The sequence below is a fragment of the Salmo salar genome, chromosome 22, assembly GCF_965601325.2.
Source record: "Salmo salar chromosome 22, fSalSal1, whole genome shotgun sequence".
Lineage (NCBI taxonomy): Eukaryota > Metazoa > Chordata > Actinopteri > Salmoniformes > Salmonidae > Salmo > Salmo salar.
Window position 1 is genome coordinate 14,452,327 of NC_138312.1, and position 21,786 is coordinate 14,474,112.

Here is a 21,786-nt window from a genome sequence, read left to right on the forward strand (position 1 = left end):
CTGTTTTCGCTTTGTCATTATGGGGTATTGTGTGTAGAGTGCTGAGGATTTTTTTTTAGATCATCTGTTTTAGAGTGAGGCTGTAACGTAACAAAAAGTGGGAAAAAATCAAGGGGTCTGAATACTTTTCAAAGGCACTGTACATCTACATCTGTGCCAAATTTGGTATGTTAATCACAAAATGTTGAGTCAACATTTTCAGCACTACTACTATATAAAAGAGAGACCATTTTTCATTCCTCCATACTAATACAGAAATCATCGTAAATTGTATTTTGTCGGTAAACACTTGCTTGAAACAGTTCTACAATTTCTGAAGGATAAAAAAAACAGCTCATGCTATGGCATAGCCTACGTCACATGCATTTGTCAAACAGACAAAATATTACATTTGTTCTGTACAGTCTGCATGATTAACAGACAGTGATTGGCTGCACATAGTCATAGTCAACTACATAAGTGGTTTCACCATAAAGAGGTGACTTGAAATAGTTTGTTCATTTGTGTACATTTCTGTCAAGGAATAGACTGGAACAGATTGCTATTGTCTGTTATAAAGTCATCTTTCTTCTGTCTTCGTCCTGTAGGCTACTGTACATAGCAATGTCTTGATCATAGATTCACAGAACAAAGGTTGTAACCCGTGAACATGGTATTACTGTATTACTTTACAATGGAAATTGTAAGCTCTTCACACCCCAAACCCTACTTGTATCATGGTTACATAGGTTACTTCACACCTCATATGAATTTCTTGTCTTCACTGTTTCTGTGGTTGATACACTTAGACTCTCACACGATCTGGCGCCATTGTGTACATGTACCCAATTATGGGAAACTCCGACTCACAGTGTCGACACCCCATATCAAACAGACCATGCATTGCTCTCAAATACTGTCCCAGCACTGCTGTCACAACAGTGACTTACAGTGAATTTGAAACCGTGCTAAGACTATTACATACAGTTGGAACAAACTGTCACTCATTCATAATAGAAGACCCCTGAGGGACCCCAGTGGCTTTTGCAATCCTTGTACAGAAGGAAGCCATCCAGTCTAACAGTCTTTACAGTAGCAAATAATATTCTGTCTGCATTCTTGCCCTAGAGATGATATTTGATATTGAATGAAGTTGCTCCTCCTCAGGCTTTTTCCATAGTTAATCCTCAATTTCATTTTTTTTCTAGTTCCCAGTTGCTGGTGGCCGGGATGGGGTATCTCAGCTCTTTGCAGGTCTCCTCCTGTGTACTCATTCTCTCTGGCCCCAGAGCAGGGCCCTCAGGGAGGGGGCAGGAGGACTCCTGCTGGGGTGTTCTGGTGAGGGGACAGCCCTCTACTCCACTCTCCACTTGATCCACCTTCCTCTCCGACTTGTTGTATCCCAGGACAACCGTCCCCGGAGAGTAGATGTAAATGGACCCTGAATCAAACACCAACATTATTCGATTAAACTATTGAAACAGGTGACACATACATTCCTATCTGTTATGCACAGTAAATGCTGATATAAAACCTGTTGAACTTAGTACTGTAATAAATGTACAGAGAAGAAGTGAAAAGCTGGCCTCATTCAGCAGCATATAGACCCCTTTCTGTGTTTACAAACATTGAGGCGCGCAAGTTGGTGACATAAAAAGGGGGAGTTCTTATAGAACACCAGCAAAAAAAGCCTCTATTTACATATTGCTTAATAGTGCATTTCACACTACTTTTGGATTATAATTGGATTTTAAGGCTCGTATGAATGCCCTGCTTAATATAATGTTTGTGTCATCATCACAAATCAACTGCATTATACTTAAAAACCTATGGCTAGCTTTTGCTACAGCCTATATCAATGAGCGTTAGCATTATAGCTAACAGCTGCTGCATCCAAAATAGTTATTTTGCAAAGATCACAACCAAATATAATCTAAGCGACTGTTCATGCAAGAATCAAAACATAATTGTAAGGGTGTGAGAACCCCAAAAAGGTATTTTGTTTAGAAGTAATAAAAAAGTACATTTAGGCTATGTTTAATGGGCGCAGATGGCAATGGCTTTCTTACTGCCGCCAAGAGTCGTGCGCATCAGTGCGTGACGTCAGTGTGTCATGTACTGGAAAAGAGTTTATACATGATCCTATTTCTATGTGCTGGTTGTGGTTTCCTGTGTATCCTCACTAAATGAACCTCTGACACTGCTTTATACACTGCAGCACTGCGCTGGTACCACTGTGTCTTGGCAGTGATACTTGAACAGGAAGTTTAAACGAGAAAAAATATGTCTCAACTCACAGCCAAACAAAACAACTGGAAAGGGAAATATGAACTCAGACGCAAGTGAGATTAAACAAACTTCCTTGCCGAAGAACACAATGTTTCCAGACCCGAGTTTTTCCGGACCTTTAGCCCCCTAATTTTTAGACACGCTAGAGGAAATATGTCTGTCCAAATGTGGCTACACTCCACGGAAACATAAGATACAATGTAACAATATGTAACGCCCTGGCCATAGAGAGGGTTTTTTTTGTTATCTATTTTGGTTAGGCCAGGGTGTTACATGGGTGGGCGTTCTATGTTTATTTTTCTATGTTGGTTTGTTTCTTTGGTTGGCCGTGTGTGGCTCCCAATCAGGAGCAGCTGTAGTTTGTTGTTGCTGATTGGGAGTCATACATAGGCAGCCTGTTTTCCTTTGGGGTTTGTGGGTGATTGTTTTCTGTTTAGAGGTTTTCCTGACAGGACTGTTTTGCTGTCGTCTTTGGTTTATTTTTGTAAAGTGTTCTCTTTTTTCAATTAAATTTCAAGATGAACACACATCCTCCGCTGCACCTTGGTCTCATTACGACGACAGCCGTTACACAATATGATATCCAAACAGTGTAATAATATCAGTACCAGCGCAGAGCGGTGCACTACACCTACCCACTGTGTTGCTAATGTTCTCTCCTCCAGAGTGGTCCACTGTGAGCTGCTTCATGACCCCTGGAGGTAGCAACCCTGCACCATCCTGTCTAGGATTTCCCCCAGTCTCCCTCCCCAGAAGATGCTGGGCCTCCAGGTGTGGGCAACTCTCCTGTGGTGGCTGGGCCTGTATATAGGAATCCGTCTGTAGGGCAGCAGGACAATGATGGTTCTCCCACACATTATAGCTCCCTCTTAAACCTTCCTTACAAATCTGCTCATCTTAAAGGTAGAGACACATTCTCACACAGTGACCCATTTGACTTTCGAGAAGTCACCGTTTATACTTCTAGCAACACTGTACAGAAGTTCGATACATACTTTATGCAAATAGAGAATTAGTACTGTACTCACATTTTTACCAAATACTGGACCTAAATGAATATAAAAGAAGATAGAAATCAAGAAATCAAAATGCATATTTTATATGCATGTATACACCACAATGTTTCACTGTCTCCCTATAAATATTGTAAGTGTATTTATTTACTGGGTTTTATAGAAAGGGAAACATGGCATATAATCTGATGCATCACTGCATAATGTGTTTGTGTTATCTAAACACTTTACTCGCTCACCTTTCCACTTGTCCATGGACTTCAGTGACCTCTCCCTACAACGGACAAAGTAACCAACCAGCAGCACGACAACCCCTAGTAGCCCACCTATCAGCAGCAGCCAAGGGAGAGTGGGAGGGCTCGGTCCAGTATCTGTTGCTGAAAGATAAGGTGAGTCTGGGATGAGCAGAGAAAAAGTGCTTCATCAGAGTCATGGAGAGGCAGAGAGACAGGAGCAGGAAGCCTGTAATGCTGAACCTGTCAGTGTTATGTTACTTTTACTGAATATAACAGACCCTTTAAGAGCCTATAGTAACTACAAATGTATTTCTGAAAGAATGAATCATCTAGTAGAAATGGAGAGATGGGATACTCTAGTCTTCTGAGAACCATACCGTTGTCTTCTGTGGTAAGAGGAGGTGTAGAGGCAGACTCTGCAGGTGAGGTGTTACTGTCCACCTTGCTGGGGTTTCTCCTGGTGGTAAGCTTTGTGTTGGGGTCAAAGGAGCTGTGTTCAGTGACTTGTTTCCTAGTTGGGAGGGAGGTAGAGGGCTCGCTCTGGGCTTGGGACAAAGAAGGCCTGGTGAGTAAGGCTGGTAAAGGGTCTGCAGATGTGTAAATTATGGCTTTGGGAAAGGCTGGAATAAACAGAAAATGAGTGTGATTAGATGGCAGGACAATGAAACCTCTAGTGCTGGACTGGTGAAGCATGTTAAAGCCCTCCAGTGGACAGAGCAGGAAATTCTTGGATTCACTCAAGTGTGAGAAAGCTCTCATAAGAGCCATACCATCAGGAGATGTAGACCCCACCAGTCTAGATGGGAATGCTATGATGGGGGGTTTTCGGGTGGTGCTGACTCCACTGGAGGTAGAAGAATGAAAGCCTATCTCTGAGCTGTGGACAGTTGGAGGTGCAGTGGTTGTAGGAGAGTTAGGGGAGGTCTGGGCACATACACGATCCTGAGAGGCAGTGCCCTCTGTCACCATGATCATTCCCTTATGGCCACAACTGGGGAGAAGCCAGGAGAGAACTTGTGAGGTGGTTTATCTAAATTAGAAAGTACAGTCTTGGATACTAGTAGATATAATAATTGAATTTACTGTAAAAGTAGGCCATGTGTACAATTGTTTGTTTCAAATGACTCATAAATCCAGTAGAGGGAGATAAAGCTTAATAAGTCAAGTCTTTATGGTAGGCAGAGAATGTCTGAATCAGTACAGTGCTCAGCACCAGTGCTGCATAGCTGTGGACTTACTCTGTGTGGGGTTTGCAGGACATGGTTAGGTTTGGTTTGTTGGAGAAGGTTCCGGGAGAGCACGGCTTACACCTCCTGCAGGTATACTGGGCAGCGATGTCACAGAAAAAGCCGCTGTCACAGTGGCACTCACGGTTTGAGTCCCGGCTGCATTCCTTCACCTGTGTCAAGTGCTGATCAACTTTGCCCGCAAACAAAGACACACAAACACACAAATTATCTAGGAGACATTTGCTCTCAATATGTTTGTCCCTTATTCAACTACTGTAAAATAATGATGCCATTTTATATTAAACTATTGTTACTAATATACATGCTGTATTTCCTTGAGGTAAATAATGCATTAATGGGTATGACGTTTAGTGTAGAGGAATGAAAGAACCCAATGTAATGCCTAACTGTAAAAGTTACCTGAGCAGGCTTTGCTGCAGGGGTCACACTTCGGAAGGCCGTTCTGCGTGTACCAGTAGTGGCCATCGAGACAAGGGACACACTTACACTTGTTAATAATGAAGCCTGCAAAGGACAAATGACAGGTGTTCACATAGGTATCAACATCCTGATGACACACTTGTTCCATCTCTGACTCTTTCTTTTTCTCTTTCAGTGCATTTACAGTCACTTTAGTATTTACCATGGGTTCACAGAAGTTAGGAGCCATGGAATGGAAGATAAATTATTCCTCAAAGACTGTTCTGAATGTGGAGAGTTGCCTGCCGTTACAGTAGACTGACCAAACTTTAAAGATAGTCACTCACGATAGCATACTATATAATATGTATGATGCCAGTGGCACGTCTTTTCACTGACGGTGTCATAAAGAAATGTTGTGGTAGGACGAGATTACAAAAAATGAAGTTGAAGTGGAAGTACTTAAATTAGCAGCTAGGTTTCCATCCAATTAGAATCCACATGAAGAAAATATGCACATTTTTCCGTCAGTGGTGTGTTTCCACCAAACAGACTTCTTGTGGGTAAAAATCTGTGTGTGGTGACATAGTGCACACAAAATTTACTTTTTAGCTTAAGTTTTCATGTACCGAAAAAAATCTAAAGTTCAATGTGTTTCCATGGCATTTTCAACTCTGCTGATTGTTTTGTCACAAAAACTGTTGCGTTAAATAAAAAATGTGCCTACTCTGGTCTTGGCATGTGCACTCTAGCCAACAACAGCTCACAGATATAGTGAAGGTAGACTGTATGGGTAGGCTAGTCTACAAGATGAGATTATAATGGACAAGATAATATTTTTATTTGTCAAACGGCAGTCAAGCATCGATCACATCACCAGAATAAGACCCTTGATATTTATTGGAAAGGAGCATCAAGATCACTGTGCACTTTCACCATCCTGTGAAGTTCATCATAACTTTCATCTGTAGCTGTCACGTCCTGACCAGTAAAGGGGTTATTTGTTATTGTAGTTTGGTCAGGACGTGGCAGGGGGTGTTTGTTTTATGGGGTTCGGGTTTGTTGGGCTATGGTATTATGTAAGAGGGGTGTTTGTTTAGAGTGTTCCGGGGTTTTTGGTCTATGTTCTATGTTAGTGTATTTCTATGTTCAGTTTAGTCTTTCTATTTCTATGTTTAGGATTTGTTGATTGACCTTCAATTGGAGGCAGCTGTTCCTCGTTGCCTCTGATTGAAGGTCCTATGTATAGCGGTGTTTGTGCTATTGGGGTTTGTGGGTAGTTGTTTCCTGTTTTGTGTCTGTGCACCTGACAGGACTGTTTAGTGGCGTTCGTTGTTTTGTATACGTGATTTGTTTGTTTTTCCTTCTTTTGATTTAATAAAGAAGATGAGTGTACACGTTCCCGCTGCACCTTGGTCCAATCCTTACGACAACCGTTACAGTAGCCTAATAAACTGCATGGTTTCCTGAATCCATATCATATCATCGCGTGAATCCAAGTTTACTTCGATATGATAGGCATTTTATCAATATTTACCCATAAAGGAGTTTCCACCTCCATTTCTCACATAATACATTTCTCACAAGATTTCCCATGTCGAATGAATAAATTATCTGTCAGCATTTTTAAAAAATTACCTAAATTTCCTGTTTCCATCACAGCTATCATGCATTTTTTTTTGGTGGATGGAAATGTGTTCTGTTGTGACAGACGTATCTCCTTCACACGGACACAGAGAGCTGACTGTGTCTGTCATCTCTAAAGGTCATTTATTTGCATGTCAGTGGGTCAAAACAGGAACAAGCAGCATTTGTGGCTAGGAAATAAAGGGCATCTCCCCAAATCTATTCCCAATGATGTGACAGACTATTCAATTATCACAAAAGTCATCGATGGCTTCCTTATCTACCAATATCACATTCCACAGAAAACGATATACTGCATGTGCTCAGCTACTTCCTGTGCCATGACGTTTCATCACAGGCTCCAGAGTGCCAGTTTCTGACAGTGTAGAATGAATGATCAATCACTAGATCAGGGATGGGCAACTGGCTGATCAGGGACAGGTGGGGGGGAGAACTCAGTAATAGAATACACAAGGTACAATTTCGACATTTGGTTGTGCATCAGCAGTCACTCAATTAGCCCATGCCTGCAAAAAAGAATAGATTGTTAAATTAATCTAGAGGCCAGCTATCTAAACTTGTAGTAAGCATGGTCGATTTACCGACCGGGGTAGGGCCCATTGATTATCAGTTATCATATTAAAAACTGCATCCACCCTATGGCAAAGTGTGTAGAATTGCAGGAAATTAGCTGTAAAACTGCTACTTTTTCTCTCCACCCCATGGCAAAATGAGTAGAATTGCTGGATGAAAGCAAGAAGTAAATACACCTTGTAACACTGTGAGACAGGTGTAATCTTTTACCCCACTTTTACTATCTAGTTCAGGGGGATAAACTGACGGCTTTACCTGGGTCACAGATATGAGGACAGTTGGACAACAATACAGAGGATACCTGGGAGAGAGAGATAGACAGAGAGAGAGAGAGAGAACCATGATCATTAGAGGAATCATTATTTTATTTTGCAACAACAGAATATTCCAGTTCTCAGAGTGAAGTCCAGCCATGATGTAGAAGAGTTACTTTCCCTCAGCCCTCTGGCAGTAATCTCTCATGGACAGACTATGAGCATCTGACAAAATTACGCTCTAGGTAAACCGAGATAACTCTGCCAGTAAACAGATGATAAACCTTGCAACATGGAAATGCCATGGCCATAACCTACAGAGTTAGTTATCTACACTACACCTACACTTCCTGGCATAGCCACAGGAAGGGGGGGGGGGGGGAATTGTCTGCCCTACAGATGGCTATATTGGTCTGCTAATACAGAAGTTCCGGTGCACTACATTTGTGGATTTTTTTATTTTATTTTTTTGGTTAATATTTTTTGTTCAATTCAGAATTTTCAGAGGGTGCTGCACCCTCAGCCCCCCTGTTTCCCACGGCTATGCTTCCTGGAGGCAAAACCCACACACCAAACAATATCCCGTTCAGAAAAAAGTGACTGTCACAGAATGTACCAAGAAAAATCCTGGTAAAACACCTAAACAAACAACAATTAGTACAAACTAGGTTAAAAGTTCAGCTTCACACACTCATGTTTATGCTGACACAAAAACTGAGTTTATTTTGGCTGCACTGGCAATAAAAACAGCAATAAGCCAAATCAATAATGGTTCAGTCATAAAGCTTCTCTAGTTCACTATTTGGTAAGCACCAAAATAACAATCACAATTTCAGCTGTTATAATAACTGTTAATTATAGATTCACAAGCTATCTAAATCTATAAACTAAAAATTAACATTCAATAAACTAATCCCCTGATCTTAACAAAAATATTATGAGAGCATTCTTGATTTCAGTGAATTAACTGCTCTATAAAACTTTGCACAATACTAGAATGACTACATTTACTGGCAGTGTAGGACAAACTGCAGCCGGCTCACTAGGGTTATGATAAAAAAAAGGTTTCAGTTTCTGTAAGAGCAGTGCCCTAACTTTATGTTCACTTGTTTATTATTATCTTTCATATCTGAAAAGTCGGCTACACCTATCAATATAGAAAACATTTTATACTGCAATTTATAACATAAAATATGATATACTACTGTAATTACAATTATAAAAGATGTATCATTAGCACAAATAATAACAGCAATAATAACAATCCTAATTACATTCGCATAATATCATAATCAACCACCATCATCATCTCCACAATAATCATAAATAGGTCATCATAATTATGTTAATTATCTACATCTCTTATCATCATCGTCATCATACAAAAAACATAAATCACAGTACCTAAACTAAACCCAGTAACATCTGTAAAACATACTTACCAGATTAAAAAGGCAAAGTATTCTCAAAGGACATGAGGTATTATGGCGTTGATAATCCATTTCGCACTATAGAGAAGTCACCTGTTAAATGTAGCCTTTCAAAAGAAACAAGCAGAATACAGTTCAATTACCATGCCTGGTTGAATCTCTGGTCAAGGTGCTAAAATATGCAGCGGAGGTTTTGTTCATGTTCGAGTTTAGCGGGGTTACGTCGTCAGTGAGTTGTCCAATAAAGAAGCAGATAAATATAGCGCGCTTGTTGGCCACTTCCACTTTTGGTAATATTTTGTGGACAAGGGGCACGTAACATAAATGGTCATTGGTCATCATGTCTAGATGGATACAGTTGTTATCAAAAGTTTTTTTTTTTTTTTGGCATTTTCGCTAACCTTAACCCAATTCTCCTAACCTACTGCATAAATTCTCCTAAACCTGGTATGAAAAGTACATTTCGACAAAAGCTGTATCCCTTCTAAACAAAACCCTGGTAATGGAGAAATTGTATAAAAATGCCCAGTTGCCCATTATTTTGGCTACCATGGCTAGAAGAGATCTCGGTGACTTTGAACGAGCGGTCTTAAAAGGTGCATAGAAAGTTCATTAGAGAATGCTGTTTGAGAGATTTTATTTTGAAGACAAACCGCAAATTCCACTATTGTGGTTAATCCTTATTGTGACCAATCAGGACCCGAATTTGACTGCACGTCACATAATAATGACGCTGGTAAAACTTTGTTTGGCGCCCAGTGTCTGTGCCGCACGAGCGCTGGACAGTGCTGGTCGTAATAAAGCTAGCTAGCTGATGGAGGCAAACAAAGTTCTTCCCCAAAAACATAGCAAAACGACATAATTGTTTCAGTAGCTATAGTTAGCTAGCTAACTATCTAGCTAAGTGTCATCATCTAAAATATTTATAAGACAGCTCATTAATGGTGGTCGGACCCATCTATGTGAAGCTAGCAACAATAAGGATTAGCCACAATAGTGGAATTTGCGGTTTGTCTTCAAAATAAAAGTCTCAATGAAAGTCATGCAATGTTCTTATATAAATTCAACAAAAGACAATCATTTGTTAATTTGACAAAAATCTGTTGAAATCACACTGGGTGTATTAGACTTTAGAATTGCATTGGTGGCATACTTATTTCACTGTACAGCCTTACAGATGGATTGTAGATCAATGACATTGGGTATCAGTCTACTCAGTGACACCAAGAGAACCTTAGCGTCGTATTGCAGGACTCTGAAACAACTGTGAATTGAGCCACATTTATTGTACCAGTCAACCTACTATGTGTATTGAACACTATTCCAGAGGAAAAACAATTCAGCGTGGATGTTTTGGAGCCTGATAACTCTTGAGGAGGACTTTGGGAAAAAAGCACTTAGGTACTGAGAAGGCTGATACCCCATTTCATTGATCCCCAATCGTTAGGTAGGGCTGTATAGTGCAATATGAATGTCAATACGCACAATAGGCTGACTGGGGAGGTGATTTCACACAGTTAAAGTCCCGCAATAAGAGCTACGACACTAATATTTACGTAAACTATTCACAGTTGTGTTCTCTTGGTGTCACTGAGTAGACTGATACCCCATTTCATTGCTCCACATTCCAACACTCCAACCATGTTTAACAATATCAAGTCTAAACATGGCATGATTTCACCAATTTGAACCTTCTGCATCACTTTCAAAGAGGGACTTTTATTTTAAAGGCGAACCGCAAATTCCACTATTGTGGCTAATCCTTTATGTGGCTAGCTTCACAGCACATAACCCGGTCCGGTCAAACCATAGTATAGTAGTCAGATGAAGCAAGTGGAGAGCAGCATATAAAAGAAGCAAGGCGAGGAAAGGAGCACTGAAGAACTTGACCACTCCTCCACAAAGTCCAGATCATGTTCCAGAGCAGTCCCCACAGCCAGGATCTTCAAGGTCAGGGAAATGTGCATTGTTGTTCTTTGTGAAGAGTACCGATGTTGAAAGTGCGATGGAGATGATGCCAAGCCCGATAAAAGCTGTGCCTTCCACCATGAGAATACACCATGTCATCACCCTTTCTCCTGGTGAGCTGATATCTCGTGATGTCAGCTGCCTTTGTTCAACAAAGAAGGACTTAAACTGTGCACGCTTTAACACACAGCATTTCAGTTTCAGTCAGAAGGTCCTGGCTGCTCCAGAACAGCCAGCCAATGAGGAAAATCCACAAGCTGTGGGGGAAATCCAGGTCTTCTGGGGCAGTGGTGTGTAGTGGAATATGATAACCTTTATCCAGGCATCATCCTCGGCACGGATGAAATGAGTGTACAAGTGAAATGTATGCATCGTGTAGGACCAAACAGATTTTTCTGGCCTTCTCGAGACGACATCCACTGGTATCAGTTTGATGAAGTCCTTGAGCTGATTCCACACACACACAGCGTGTGACATCCCACCACGTGGAGGTTGAGAAAGATATGTGGGCCAGACTCTCAGGAAGAAACCCATGAATGAATGAATGAATACGGTGCTCCTGAGAAGGATAGTCATGCTGACACTAGCGCTGTAGCTACAGCTGTTTTAGCATTCTAAATGCCCTTGGAAAATGTTCCTACAGTTTGATGACACGTTGAACTTTCCTGATGAAACCTGTTGAATGTTATTAATTACCCTAATGCCTAATGGGTTTTTATTTGTTTTGATATTTACTGTAGTTTGGTTAATAAAACCCAGATTATTCTAAATATATCTAATGTTCTTATTACATGGTCGCATACAATCAAACGCAATGTTTTGGGGTAAATCTTGGAGGTATTATGATAGTAAACTAAACTTGTTTATATCGAAACCGATGTCTCTTCAACCCTGTTACAGTATTCATTCCTGTCACCCTAGTCTCAACCCCGTCACATGACAATATTTGTTAAATAAAATGGGCAAAGATGAATAAATATGAATAATGTTTTCTGTGCTCAGTCTGAAATGTTAAGGACAATCCCAAGAAGATTAGATTTATGTTACAATTCTGAATTGAAAGCATTTTTAAATTTAAATGATGAGCTCGCTGACACATAATGAGTCTATTTCAGGGTTTAGCCTAGCAACATTCTGATATTTTACATACATTTTATATTGATAATAATTGAATTGGTTTGGGGGACACATGAGCATTAGGTAAATGTTGATTTTATAACAAGTATCTTTTATAATCATATTCAGACAGCTTCCATATTGTCTGTGACGGGTTGAAGATAAATGGTGTCCATATCAGACAAAAATGTACAATAACAAAAGGGCTTTAATGTTTTCTTTAAGGTTTAATATGTACTTAATGTTGTGAGGTGTTCAGAAAATTTATTTATTCTAGGAAAAAAAAAAGATATTTAAAAAAAATATTACCGCAGCCCAAGAATGACCCATGTATTAATTTGTGATGCTATTCTTGATATGATCCTGCTATTGTCACAAGCTGCACATGCACATGTGTGTACACATGCACGTGTGTACACATGCAATGTTATGATGATTTGTTATAAGGGATATTATATTTTAGTAATCCACAATGACCTGGTGATGTAATAGTCTAATGACATTACCTTCCATATTCCTACAGTTACCTTGTAACTGGAGATTCCTTCAAAACGATTGCCTACAGTTACCATGTAGGACACTGCAAGGTTGGGTGACCAGGGCCATCTGGGACTGCCTCCTGGGAGAATTCAGATGTGTGTAGGCTACCTGTATACTGCATAACTACTTGAGGATGGACATGAGGACCAGGGGGGATGTGCAGCTCACCTGTGTGTGCCAGAGGAGAAGTCTGCTGCTCTGCAGGATGTTTCAAGGATGGGGTCCAACAATGCAGCAAGAGAGGCAATCCGTATGCAGGAGATCTTCACCTCCTACTTCTTCGAAGAGGGTGCTGTTCCCAGGCAACACCAAAGACTACACTATGCACAACCAAAGGCCCTTTATAAGCCATCCACATTGCAATAAGAGTATTCTTCCATTTACTTAGCTAATGTCAACTGCAGTTATTCAATCCCTAGTTTCTCTCCCTTTGATACCTACTTCTCAGGTGAGATTGCTGTTTGGGTAAGGGTGTGACGTGTGTGGACACCAGGTGAGATCACACACACAGATTCCTGTTGAACACTGTCTCTTTAACTACCTTACTTTCACAATAACAGTCTCTCTCCTTCACTTCATCCCTTTCTCCCCTTCTCTCTAAATCCTCTAGATTATATCAGATGTGTTGGTGAACCCCTCCCGCATCTGAACTGGCTACATAGAGGGCACAGCATGATCAGAGGTGAGAGGTCACTTGGTCGGGTCAACAGGAAGTATTATTAAAGAGATGCTTTACATTGAAATAGAGATGTAGTAGTCCCAGAATTAATGATCCAAGGTCAGTTTTGCATTTCACCTGCTGATGATTCTGATGACTGACAGTGTTAGAATAAAAAAAACAAGGCTTAAACATGCTATCTCTCTCTCTCCATCTGTCTCTTGTCTGCAGGTATGTTTTGAGATGAAAGAGGATGCCAACATCACCGCCTCACCAGCTCTTAAGATAACATTCGGGCCGACTGGGAGCCCAAGGCTGGTTAGGAGACACCACTAGAGACACTATTATGTAATTGTGATGAACAGAGAATATTAGGGTAGCACTGTGATTCATTAATCATATGCTATCTTCCCTGCTCCTCTGTTCTTACCTCTTTCCCTTTCTGTCTTTCACACCTCTCTCGCCATCTCCTCTTTCTTCCTGTTTTTATAATGCACACCAGATGTGCATTGAAGTACAGATTGCACTTGTATTCATAATATATTACAATTATAATATTTATAATGCATCTATTATGCATTTATAACCCTTGGATAATGAACTTCTTTCAATAAAGCGTTTCACATTCTCTACTGGTTGAAATGAACTCCTTCATTTGATGAAATACTACACCTATCCTGTGTTTATCAGATCAATGCAGATGAATGAAATTAGATATTGAGATGAACCGGTTTTAGAGTATTTACATGATGAATAGGAAGTGTAGTGTACTGTTTTTGAAATTATATTTATGTATATATGAATTACAAATCAGCCTTTATCTAGTTAAATCATGTTTCTAGTCTATTGCATAGATACAATGTGCAACCATTGATGTCCCAGGACCAAGATTGGTAAACACTGTTGAAGTGTAATTGTAATACATACATGCAGACACAGCATCATTCAAAGACTGTAATTTGATACTCCTGGTATTGGATATGACTGAAAAACAATCTCACATTCATACCTGAACTGCACCTTTATTTGCCAATCTAGAGTACATGATCAGTGAATATATTACATTTACAGGCTACAATGTGGGGATCTCATGCATGGTAAAAACTACATGTATATACGACTTTCATCGTTGGCACAAAGTTATATTAAATTCTACTCAATCCATAGGCTTCATTAATGTCATTCAGACTGTTCTGAAGTTGATACAACTGTCTATGATAGCTGAGTTTCATAGCTAGGTTCTGAACTAACATGTATACCAAAAGTTTTAGAGTCCATAGACAGATCGTCTCCATAGCTAGCTACACATCCATAGGCATACAGGTATTTTTATCCTCCACTGCACAATAAGCAAGAAAATAGTTAGCTAGCTACTTTACTTCAGATGCATTGAATGGCAAATATCAGCAAGGTAAGCTTACAAAATTGTACATTCAATTTGAGGTAAATGCTTTAGCTAGCTACATTCTTTACATCCACTGTTTCACAAGACGACAGCGTGGTTTGCTGGTTGTTTCAGGAGTCTCTAAAACATTAAACAAACAGAATTACAATTTCAAACTTATGTCGCAACACCCATAAAGCTGGCTAATGTTAGCTAGTCAGCTAGCTTGCTAAATAGCGATTTTCGTAAATTAACTTTATGACAAAAAAATATACATATTTCTTTGTCTCTAATATTAACTAACATATTCCTCTCAACTGTATTTCCTTTTTTTTTTTTTTTTTTACATGATTTGTTATGGCGTTATAATCACTTACATTTGCTCCCATCCCAGTATTTTTGTCAGCCATCTTTGCTGAAGAAAGTATCCAGCTTGGGTCGCATAGCGTCTAATTCGTTATGGGAACCACTCGATATGATTGGTCATCGCCGAGCGGTCGCCGCTGGTGATTTGCATAAAGTTGGCAAATGTTTAACTTTTTCACAGCCCCAAGCCAAGTTCGCACCGACCAACTATTCCCCGCCCGATACGCTTCTCTGAGACGGCGTTTTCCATCAACAGAAAAACGAATTATAGAATTTATTGTGGAAGAATGGTTTCAAATCCCTCCAATAGTTAAAATAAAAAAGACTTGTAGAATCTATGCCAAGACGTATTGTAGCTGTTCTGGCGGCTCGTGGTGGCCCTAGCGGTTAGACGCGAGCCAGCAGCCGGAGGGTTGCAAGTTTGAATCCCGGGTCTGACTGAAAAAAATCTGGCGGGAAGCGAGCTGGCAACTGGCCTGCCGTTATGTCCTTGAGCAAGGAACTTGGGCCCTAGCACCTCACAAAAAAAAACGTGTTTGTGTGTCTTTTAGAGGGGTTGGTTTGAAAACGGAAGTAAAATGTCTCTTGAACCTTGTGTGCAACCCTTGCGCACATACACTTGACCAATAAAGGGATTTTAATATAAGACACTATGTTGGTGTTTCCTTTATATTGACAGTTACCTGTAGGTGGTGACGAATTAACAGCACTAGAGGCCGGCTGCATCAACAAAAACACCTTTCTGATATAGAATTGAATATCTTACCAAATAAATTCCTGAATGTTGATTTTAAAACATAATTCCTTATCCAATTTTGTGATAAAAGGCAAAAGCCTACCTCCATAGCTTCGATCTATGCAATCATGTCTGATTTTTTATTTATTTTTATTTAACTAGGCAAGTCAGTTAAGAACAAATTCTTATTTACAATGACTGCCTAGGAACAGTTCAAGGAAAGGCGCAAGGGTTTCCTTAAGATTATTCCAACAGGGTCTTCCCTTCTGTCAATTTATTAATTTTACAATGAGTCAAGTCAAATTGTTTCTAAGGTATGCACAACACTTACACTTGTCCGCTATTCGTCCCTCTGAAGCCCCAGAAATCATCACCACCCCTAAAGAGATCAACATGCATTCATAAAAAATAACAAGGTGAAATCTAATTTAATTTGTCAACCCTAACAACGGAAATTAACTAAATTGATGGTAATACTATTTAAGCAAATTACATCGTATTATCTTGGTACCAATCTTAAAAGTTGCAATATGTTCTATGTGCACTATTTCTATGCTTCCCGTTCTTATGTTTCGTTTTTGCGTCATTTACTTTCGGTTTTGTACACCAGCTTCAAACAGCTGAAAATACAATATCTTTTAAATAACCAAACCACTTAAACCGCTGTGAAATGATTATCTACACTATACATTGCTTGTTTTATCACATAAACTATTAGAATTTTAGCAACCAGGAAATGGAGGAGCGATTTCTGCATATTGCACATTTAATAAAATCTGTAGCTCATCAAAATGAAAATCAAGCACTTAACACATTATATAAGTGTATGATAGAAAATAAAGATACATTAATGATTCAATAGCCACAATGATAATCCTACGTTAAAACTGCTGAGGGTTAATTCGTCATCATTATTAAAGACTTCATTCATGTAAAAATATGAAATCATAATACTACACAGGTTTTATAGTGCTGTTAGGTTGTCAGAACACAGGGTAGGACGGGCTGTGTGGTTTGCTGTTGGCAGGCAGGCGCTGGAAACGGTAGCGGGCCAAACGAGACACGTCAAGCAGCTGGTCAGAATGCTGACTGCCAGACACTCTGGACACTGAAAAATCCTGAGAAAAAAAACAGAAAACCAATCAACCAGACCCACACATACCAGTATGCCAAACAAACACATGTTAAGACACAGACATCTTTGCAACGGCCACCAAGACATGTGATATGTTTTCATTCATCTTGCAATGGCTCACCAGAAACTTCTTAGACTGTGGCTGTGCAGAGGGGACTTCATAGCATGCTGGCTTCATGTCCACAGAGCTCCTCAGATCCAGGCTGCTGAGCTGTTGCCCAGTGCTGGGGACTGTGTTAGACCAGCCTGACAGACAGTGCTGTAGGGAACATCAAATCAAAGGCTTGTGATACAACTACAACTAAAACCGTATTATAGTTTTTGGGCAAACTATGAGCCGGATAAGCAATGAGAATGAGCAAGATGACAAAGCAAGATGATAACAGAACAGTATAAGTCAAATGATTGAGGAGTGTGTTTCAATGTCAAAACCACATTGTGTGGAGAGATGTAGTCTTCTCTTATTAACTAACACACACATGCCACACTCACCGATGGTAGACCCAGGCTGTCGGAGGGGTCAAAGCTACACCTCCGATGGGCTTTGTACTGGTATGCTGGCAACAGAGTAGAGCGAGGGATGCTGACCCTGGGACAGAAACAAAAGCATATTCTTTAGGACAAGTGTTATAACGGGATGGTATTAAAACACCATCCTGGTTTGTAATGGACTTCACTTTAGTAGAATTTGAGGATCAGTGAGATGAAAAGTGGCACCAGGCGGATGAGTGGTCTCACCTGATAAAGGCTGGCTCAGCCGCAGTGTGGGGGATTTTGTATTTGGGCTTCTTACACACAGGACATGACTCCTGAGAGTCCAACGGGGTTGGGAACAGTCGGCTGTTGATCCTGTAACAGAACGTACCTAAACAACAAGGAGAAACCGAGTCAGACAGTACAGTTACAGTATTCAGGGTCTCTTCTTCAGTAAGCAATAGTGACATTATGTACGTCTAATCCAAAAGCTTGCTATGGTTTCTCATACACTGGTGAGTGTCCATGGCGTGCTGTTGGTCTTCCTTCTCTATTGACAGTGGTGGGGGTGAAAGGTCCTCTTCAGATACTCTGTGAGGAGGGTAAATCAACAGTCATTCATTAAATAAGAATTATTATCTATTTCAGTAATAGCCTTCTTATAGTCGGATCTTTTGGTTAAAAATACTTTATGCCCAAATCCGATTCACAGCTCAAGAAAAAACATATTACATTAAGTGAATGCACTTGCCCTGCTTGTTGGCTGTGGACACACTCATCTCTGTTGACCTGTCGGAAAGTGCGCAGATCATTGAAGAACTGCTCAGAGTGCTCTGTCAAGGAGCTTTCTGCATCCAAAATCCCTACGGGAGGAGAAAACTATCAATTTCATATAGAGTAACATTTTGGCTGCTACCCCCACTAAACTGGTTGGGTTAGCTTTATTTCTGTATAGAACTCATTTATTGTCATACCTGCTATCCAGTCATAGCCCAGTAAAGGCTGCAGACGCTGTCTGTCTGAGGCTGATGTTTGCTCCAGTCCAGGGGATTGGAATGTGAATTTACCAACCTCCCTCTATGGACACAAGCAGAGGGCAACATTTTTAATGAGACTATTAAAGGTGAAATGTGTTGCTCAATAAAAACACAGCAGTGAGTGCAATGGTAGATCAAGCAGTTGTACCAAATATGTTTTATAACTAACCCAAGATAGGCCACAGCCTGTCGTTTCCAATGGGAGGAAATTAATTATAATGGGCTGAACAAGCAAAGAGGTGGGCAAAGCCAAGCACGAGCTAGTTTGATCCTATTGGCGCGTTCTAGCATATATTTGCATTCTTCTGTTAAGGAACGTCTACTCTGTGAAATGTGCAATAACTAAATTTGCACTTGCATTCCTTCTAAACAAAGCAATTTTTAAAAACTTCTACAAAACTGTTTGTAACATATTTTAATTTTGTCGGCATCCATCTTCTCCCACAGCCGGCCACTGGGCTTCCTCCCATCACCATTTTTGGTGGTGAGTGGAAATGCCAACAGGATGCTATAATTCTGGTAAACATCTGGCTCATTGTTCTATCTGTGGTTGTACTGCCTCACTTTGATAATACAGTGCCATCTAGTTGGAGATGATATACCCGTGTATAGTAACCTTTCTTTATATATTATCTATGGTAGTAATAGGGTAATTACTACAGTAACAACTTTTTTTTTAGCAGAACTATCCTTACACCACTTGTGTAATAACAACATTTCCCTTCTCCCTTTTTATTTGCTCACCCGTTCATTCTCCTGATTATAGTAAATAGGCCTGGTATTGTGCCTCCTAATATCCAGTGATCTGACAAGACTTGCAGGACGGTCTTTGCTTCGGTCTTGAAAAAATCCTGTGTAAACAGTAGAGTGTTCTGCAGCTTGGCCTGGTTTAAGCTTGGGTCCCGTGATAAGGTATGGTGTAGAGGTCGGACAGCGGGTGACTTTCACAGATTCCACTGCCTCACCTGAGGAAAAATGGGTTCAGCATTATTTCTATGGAAATCTTATTGTGTGACTGATATGCCAATATTAGTCTATGTCAGCAGTTCCTTTGCATTTCATTGGCATATCTAGCTTGTTAAGGTTACCTACCTTCAGATCTCAGTGGTGCTGTTGCCTGTGTTTTTGTGTTGTCTCTCTCCTTGAACTGTACAGTAGGTTTGCTGAGAGCAGACCTGGCAGTACCTAAGTCACCATCTATAAGGGTCACCATGTTCTCTGCAGGGGGGCTTTTTTCTTTATTCTGACCTGGGTTTTTTGTTGAGTTGTTTTGTGTTGTCCGGTTTGAATCATTCTCCGAGCTGCCTTTGGTGCCGGTGATAGTCAATAAACTTTCGGTTTGGTGCCTCAATTGCATCAACAAGTCTTTGTTGCGCTCTCGCAATGCACTCAACCGTTCGGGCGAGGCCATTCGCTACTGAACAGTGGGCTGGCTAACGTTAGATATCTAGCTACTAAGCTAACGTAGCTAGCTAACGTTAGCTTGCTAGCTAGACCAAAAGCAACGTTACGTTAAGAGCTTAAGAGCAAAGAGCCAGTCTTGGGCAATTCAGAAGACACATTTTTTTTGTTGAAAATTCGCTGGCTATTTCATACAAGTTTTAAAATATATAATGTATGTTTAATAATTTATAAACAAACACAATCCAAGTTTTATCAGTCTTCTATGTTTTCAGCTTGACTTTAACTCCATAACAACGCATCAGCATACAAAGCATTTGATTGGCTAATGTGAAGTTAGTCCCCGTAATGCAACGCGCAACCATTTTAAAGAAACAAACACACATTACTGAAGAAAAAAACATTTTACGTCCCAATTATCTCTATCTACTCCAAAAGTGTCCACTTGTGCACTTCCCATCACTGGTACAGAAATATTGTGGAAACTCCCTCCATGCTACTGTGGAAAGTAGTGAACGAGTGTACACTTCAGGAGAAAGGAGACATTGTTGGGATGCGAACTGGTTCTGTGGTTTGAAGACTAGGTCTAATTCTGCAATCATGACCACGTGAAAAAAAATGTTGTATTAACCACTCGCGACTGGGAACGCCCCCCAACTGGTAACAAGCGAGAAACTCGTATATCATCCCTGAGCTCCGATTTTTCCATCATGCTAATCTCTGACATCACCTACTAAGGAAATTACCTCGATAACAGCCTTTTCGACAGTCATGCAACAACAAAACATTATTTATAAAAAGCTATCTATTAATATGGTTTTTGAACGCTATCATTTGTTTACAAGCGTGATCGCTGTAATAGTTACTTAGTTTATGGTTGATGCAGTTTGTTGACCATTAGCCAATCTGCGTTTCTCGGTGAGTTCAAAGCACATGAAAGCATCCAATTGGGATTTACGACTTCACTTCACTGGTAATTACCACCTGCCCACTTGAAAATGAACGCAGCATTAGGTCTGAGAACGTAATCAAATAATATAATACACATGTAGGTTTCAAAACTATGTGATTTGTCAGGAAGTTAGGATTCAATTTGTAATTAAAATGACAAGGAGTGACATAACACATGATGCCCCAGCCAATTATATTATCCCCCTACAGATTGTCTGTAACATGTTATACAACCAGTGGGTCTAATCCTGAATGCTGATCGGTTAAAAACGGTATTCCAGCAGGTGTCTATTCCACAAGTTACCACCGGCTAAATCTATGACGTTAAACTGCCTATTTACTCTGTTCCATCTGCCTGCTTAGTCCAATGTCTCATCAGCCCAGCCAGGCAATTTATAAACGTGATCTCCACTATATCTCACATTTCATTTAGACTAACATTTAGTTTTCAACAGCGGAGATTTGAATAAACGTTGCTGTCTGTCTCTCCGACATTTGCAACATTGTTTCAATATTCAAATTTGATCTCCAGCTGTACCATAGTAATGAACTTGTCAGGAGTCCGGACGAGAAGCAGCGTTTTCTCAGCCAGTGGAAATCATGAATCAGCTGGCATCATTTTTATGGATATATACATATTGAAAAAGCTGAAACGAAACGAAGTGCTGCTAGTTTGCAGTATTTTCAGATTCAGTTTGAAGTGATTGTGTTAGTTGTGGCGTTGGATAGCTCTTCTGAACAACAGTGTCTTGTGACGAGAGAGCAGATTTTCTATGCCAGGCAAAATAGCGCCTCATTAGCTCATCGTTATGGGTGTCAAAATAAATGTCACTAGAAAACAGATTAAACAAACGCAAATGCAGCTACTGTTATTTTTCTGGGTGCATTGTTTGACGTGAGTGCAAGTTAGCAGTAGTTGGGTAGCTAGCAAGCAAGAGATACAAAGGAGG

General features: G+C 40.2%; 2 protein-coding genes across 2 annotated transcripts; both read right to left on the reverse strand.

The window, feature by feature from the left end:
- Positions 1–244: 244 nt before the first annotated feature.
- Positions 245–9,731, reverse strand: si:dkeyp-61b2.1 (uncharacterized). The gene is made up of 10 exons (XM_082967390.1): positions 9,083–9,731; positions 7,642–7,687; positions 5,167–5,271; positions 4,756–4,936; positions 4,288–4,508; positions 3,895–4,137; positions 3,521–3,658; positions 3,297–3,316; positions 2,904–3,087; positions 245–1,420 (listed from the first exon to the last, which is right to left on the reverse strand). The coding sequence occupies exons 1-10, from the start codon at positions 9,140–9,142 to the stop codon at positions 1,173–1,175; spliced, it is 1,446 nt and encodes a 481-aa protein (XP_082823516.1). The 5' UTR covers positions 9,143–9,731; the 3' UTR covers positions 245–1,172.
- Positions 9,732–14,358: 4,627 nt separating this feature from the next.
- On the reverse strand, positions 14,359–20,205 carry miip (migration and invasion inhibitory protein). The gene is made up of 10 exons (XM_014166304.2): positions 19,577–20,205; positions 19,229–19,449; positions 18,422–18,524; positions 18,199–18,310; positions 17,959–18,038; positions 17,712–17,838; positions 17,466–17,562; positions 17,095–17,232; positions 15,114–16,956; positions 14,359–14,877 (listed from the first exon to the last, which is right to left on the reverse strand). Exons 1-9 carry the CDS (start codon positions 19,893–19,895, stop codon positions 16,822–16,824), a joined length of 1,332 nt encoding a protein of 443 aa, XP_014021779.1. The 5' UTR covers positions 19,896–20,205; the 3' UTR covers positions 14,359–14,877; positions 15,114–16,821.
- Between the last annotated feature and the right edge of the window lie 1,581 nt (positions 20,206–21,786).

Coding starts and splice junctions, on each gene's coding strand:
- si:dkeyp-61b2.1 (XM_082967390.1), bottom strand. CDS start 9,142: ATGGATTATCAACGCCATAATACCTCATGTCCTTTGAGAATACTTTGC. Junction 4,937..5,166: donor CTGCAGCAAAGCCTGCTCAG/GTAACTTTTACA, acceptor TTGCGGGCAAAG/TTGATCAGCACTTGACACAG. Junction 1,421..2,903: donor GAACATTAGCAACACAGTGG/GTAGGTGTAGTG, acceptor TGTTTGATTCAG/GGTCCATTTACATCTACTCT.
- miip (XM_014166304.2), bottom strand. CDS start 19,895: ATGGCCTCGCCCGAACGGTTGAGTGCATTGCGAGAGCGCAACAAAGAC. Junction 18,525..19,228: donor ATAATCAGGAGAATGAACGG/GTGAGCAAATAA, acceptor TTGTGTCCATAG/AGGGAGGTTGGTAAATTCAC. Junction 17,233..17,465: donor ACAGCCTGGGTCTACCATCG/GTGAGTGTGGCA, acceptor TGTTCCCTACAG/CACTGTCTGTCAGGCTGGTC.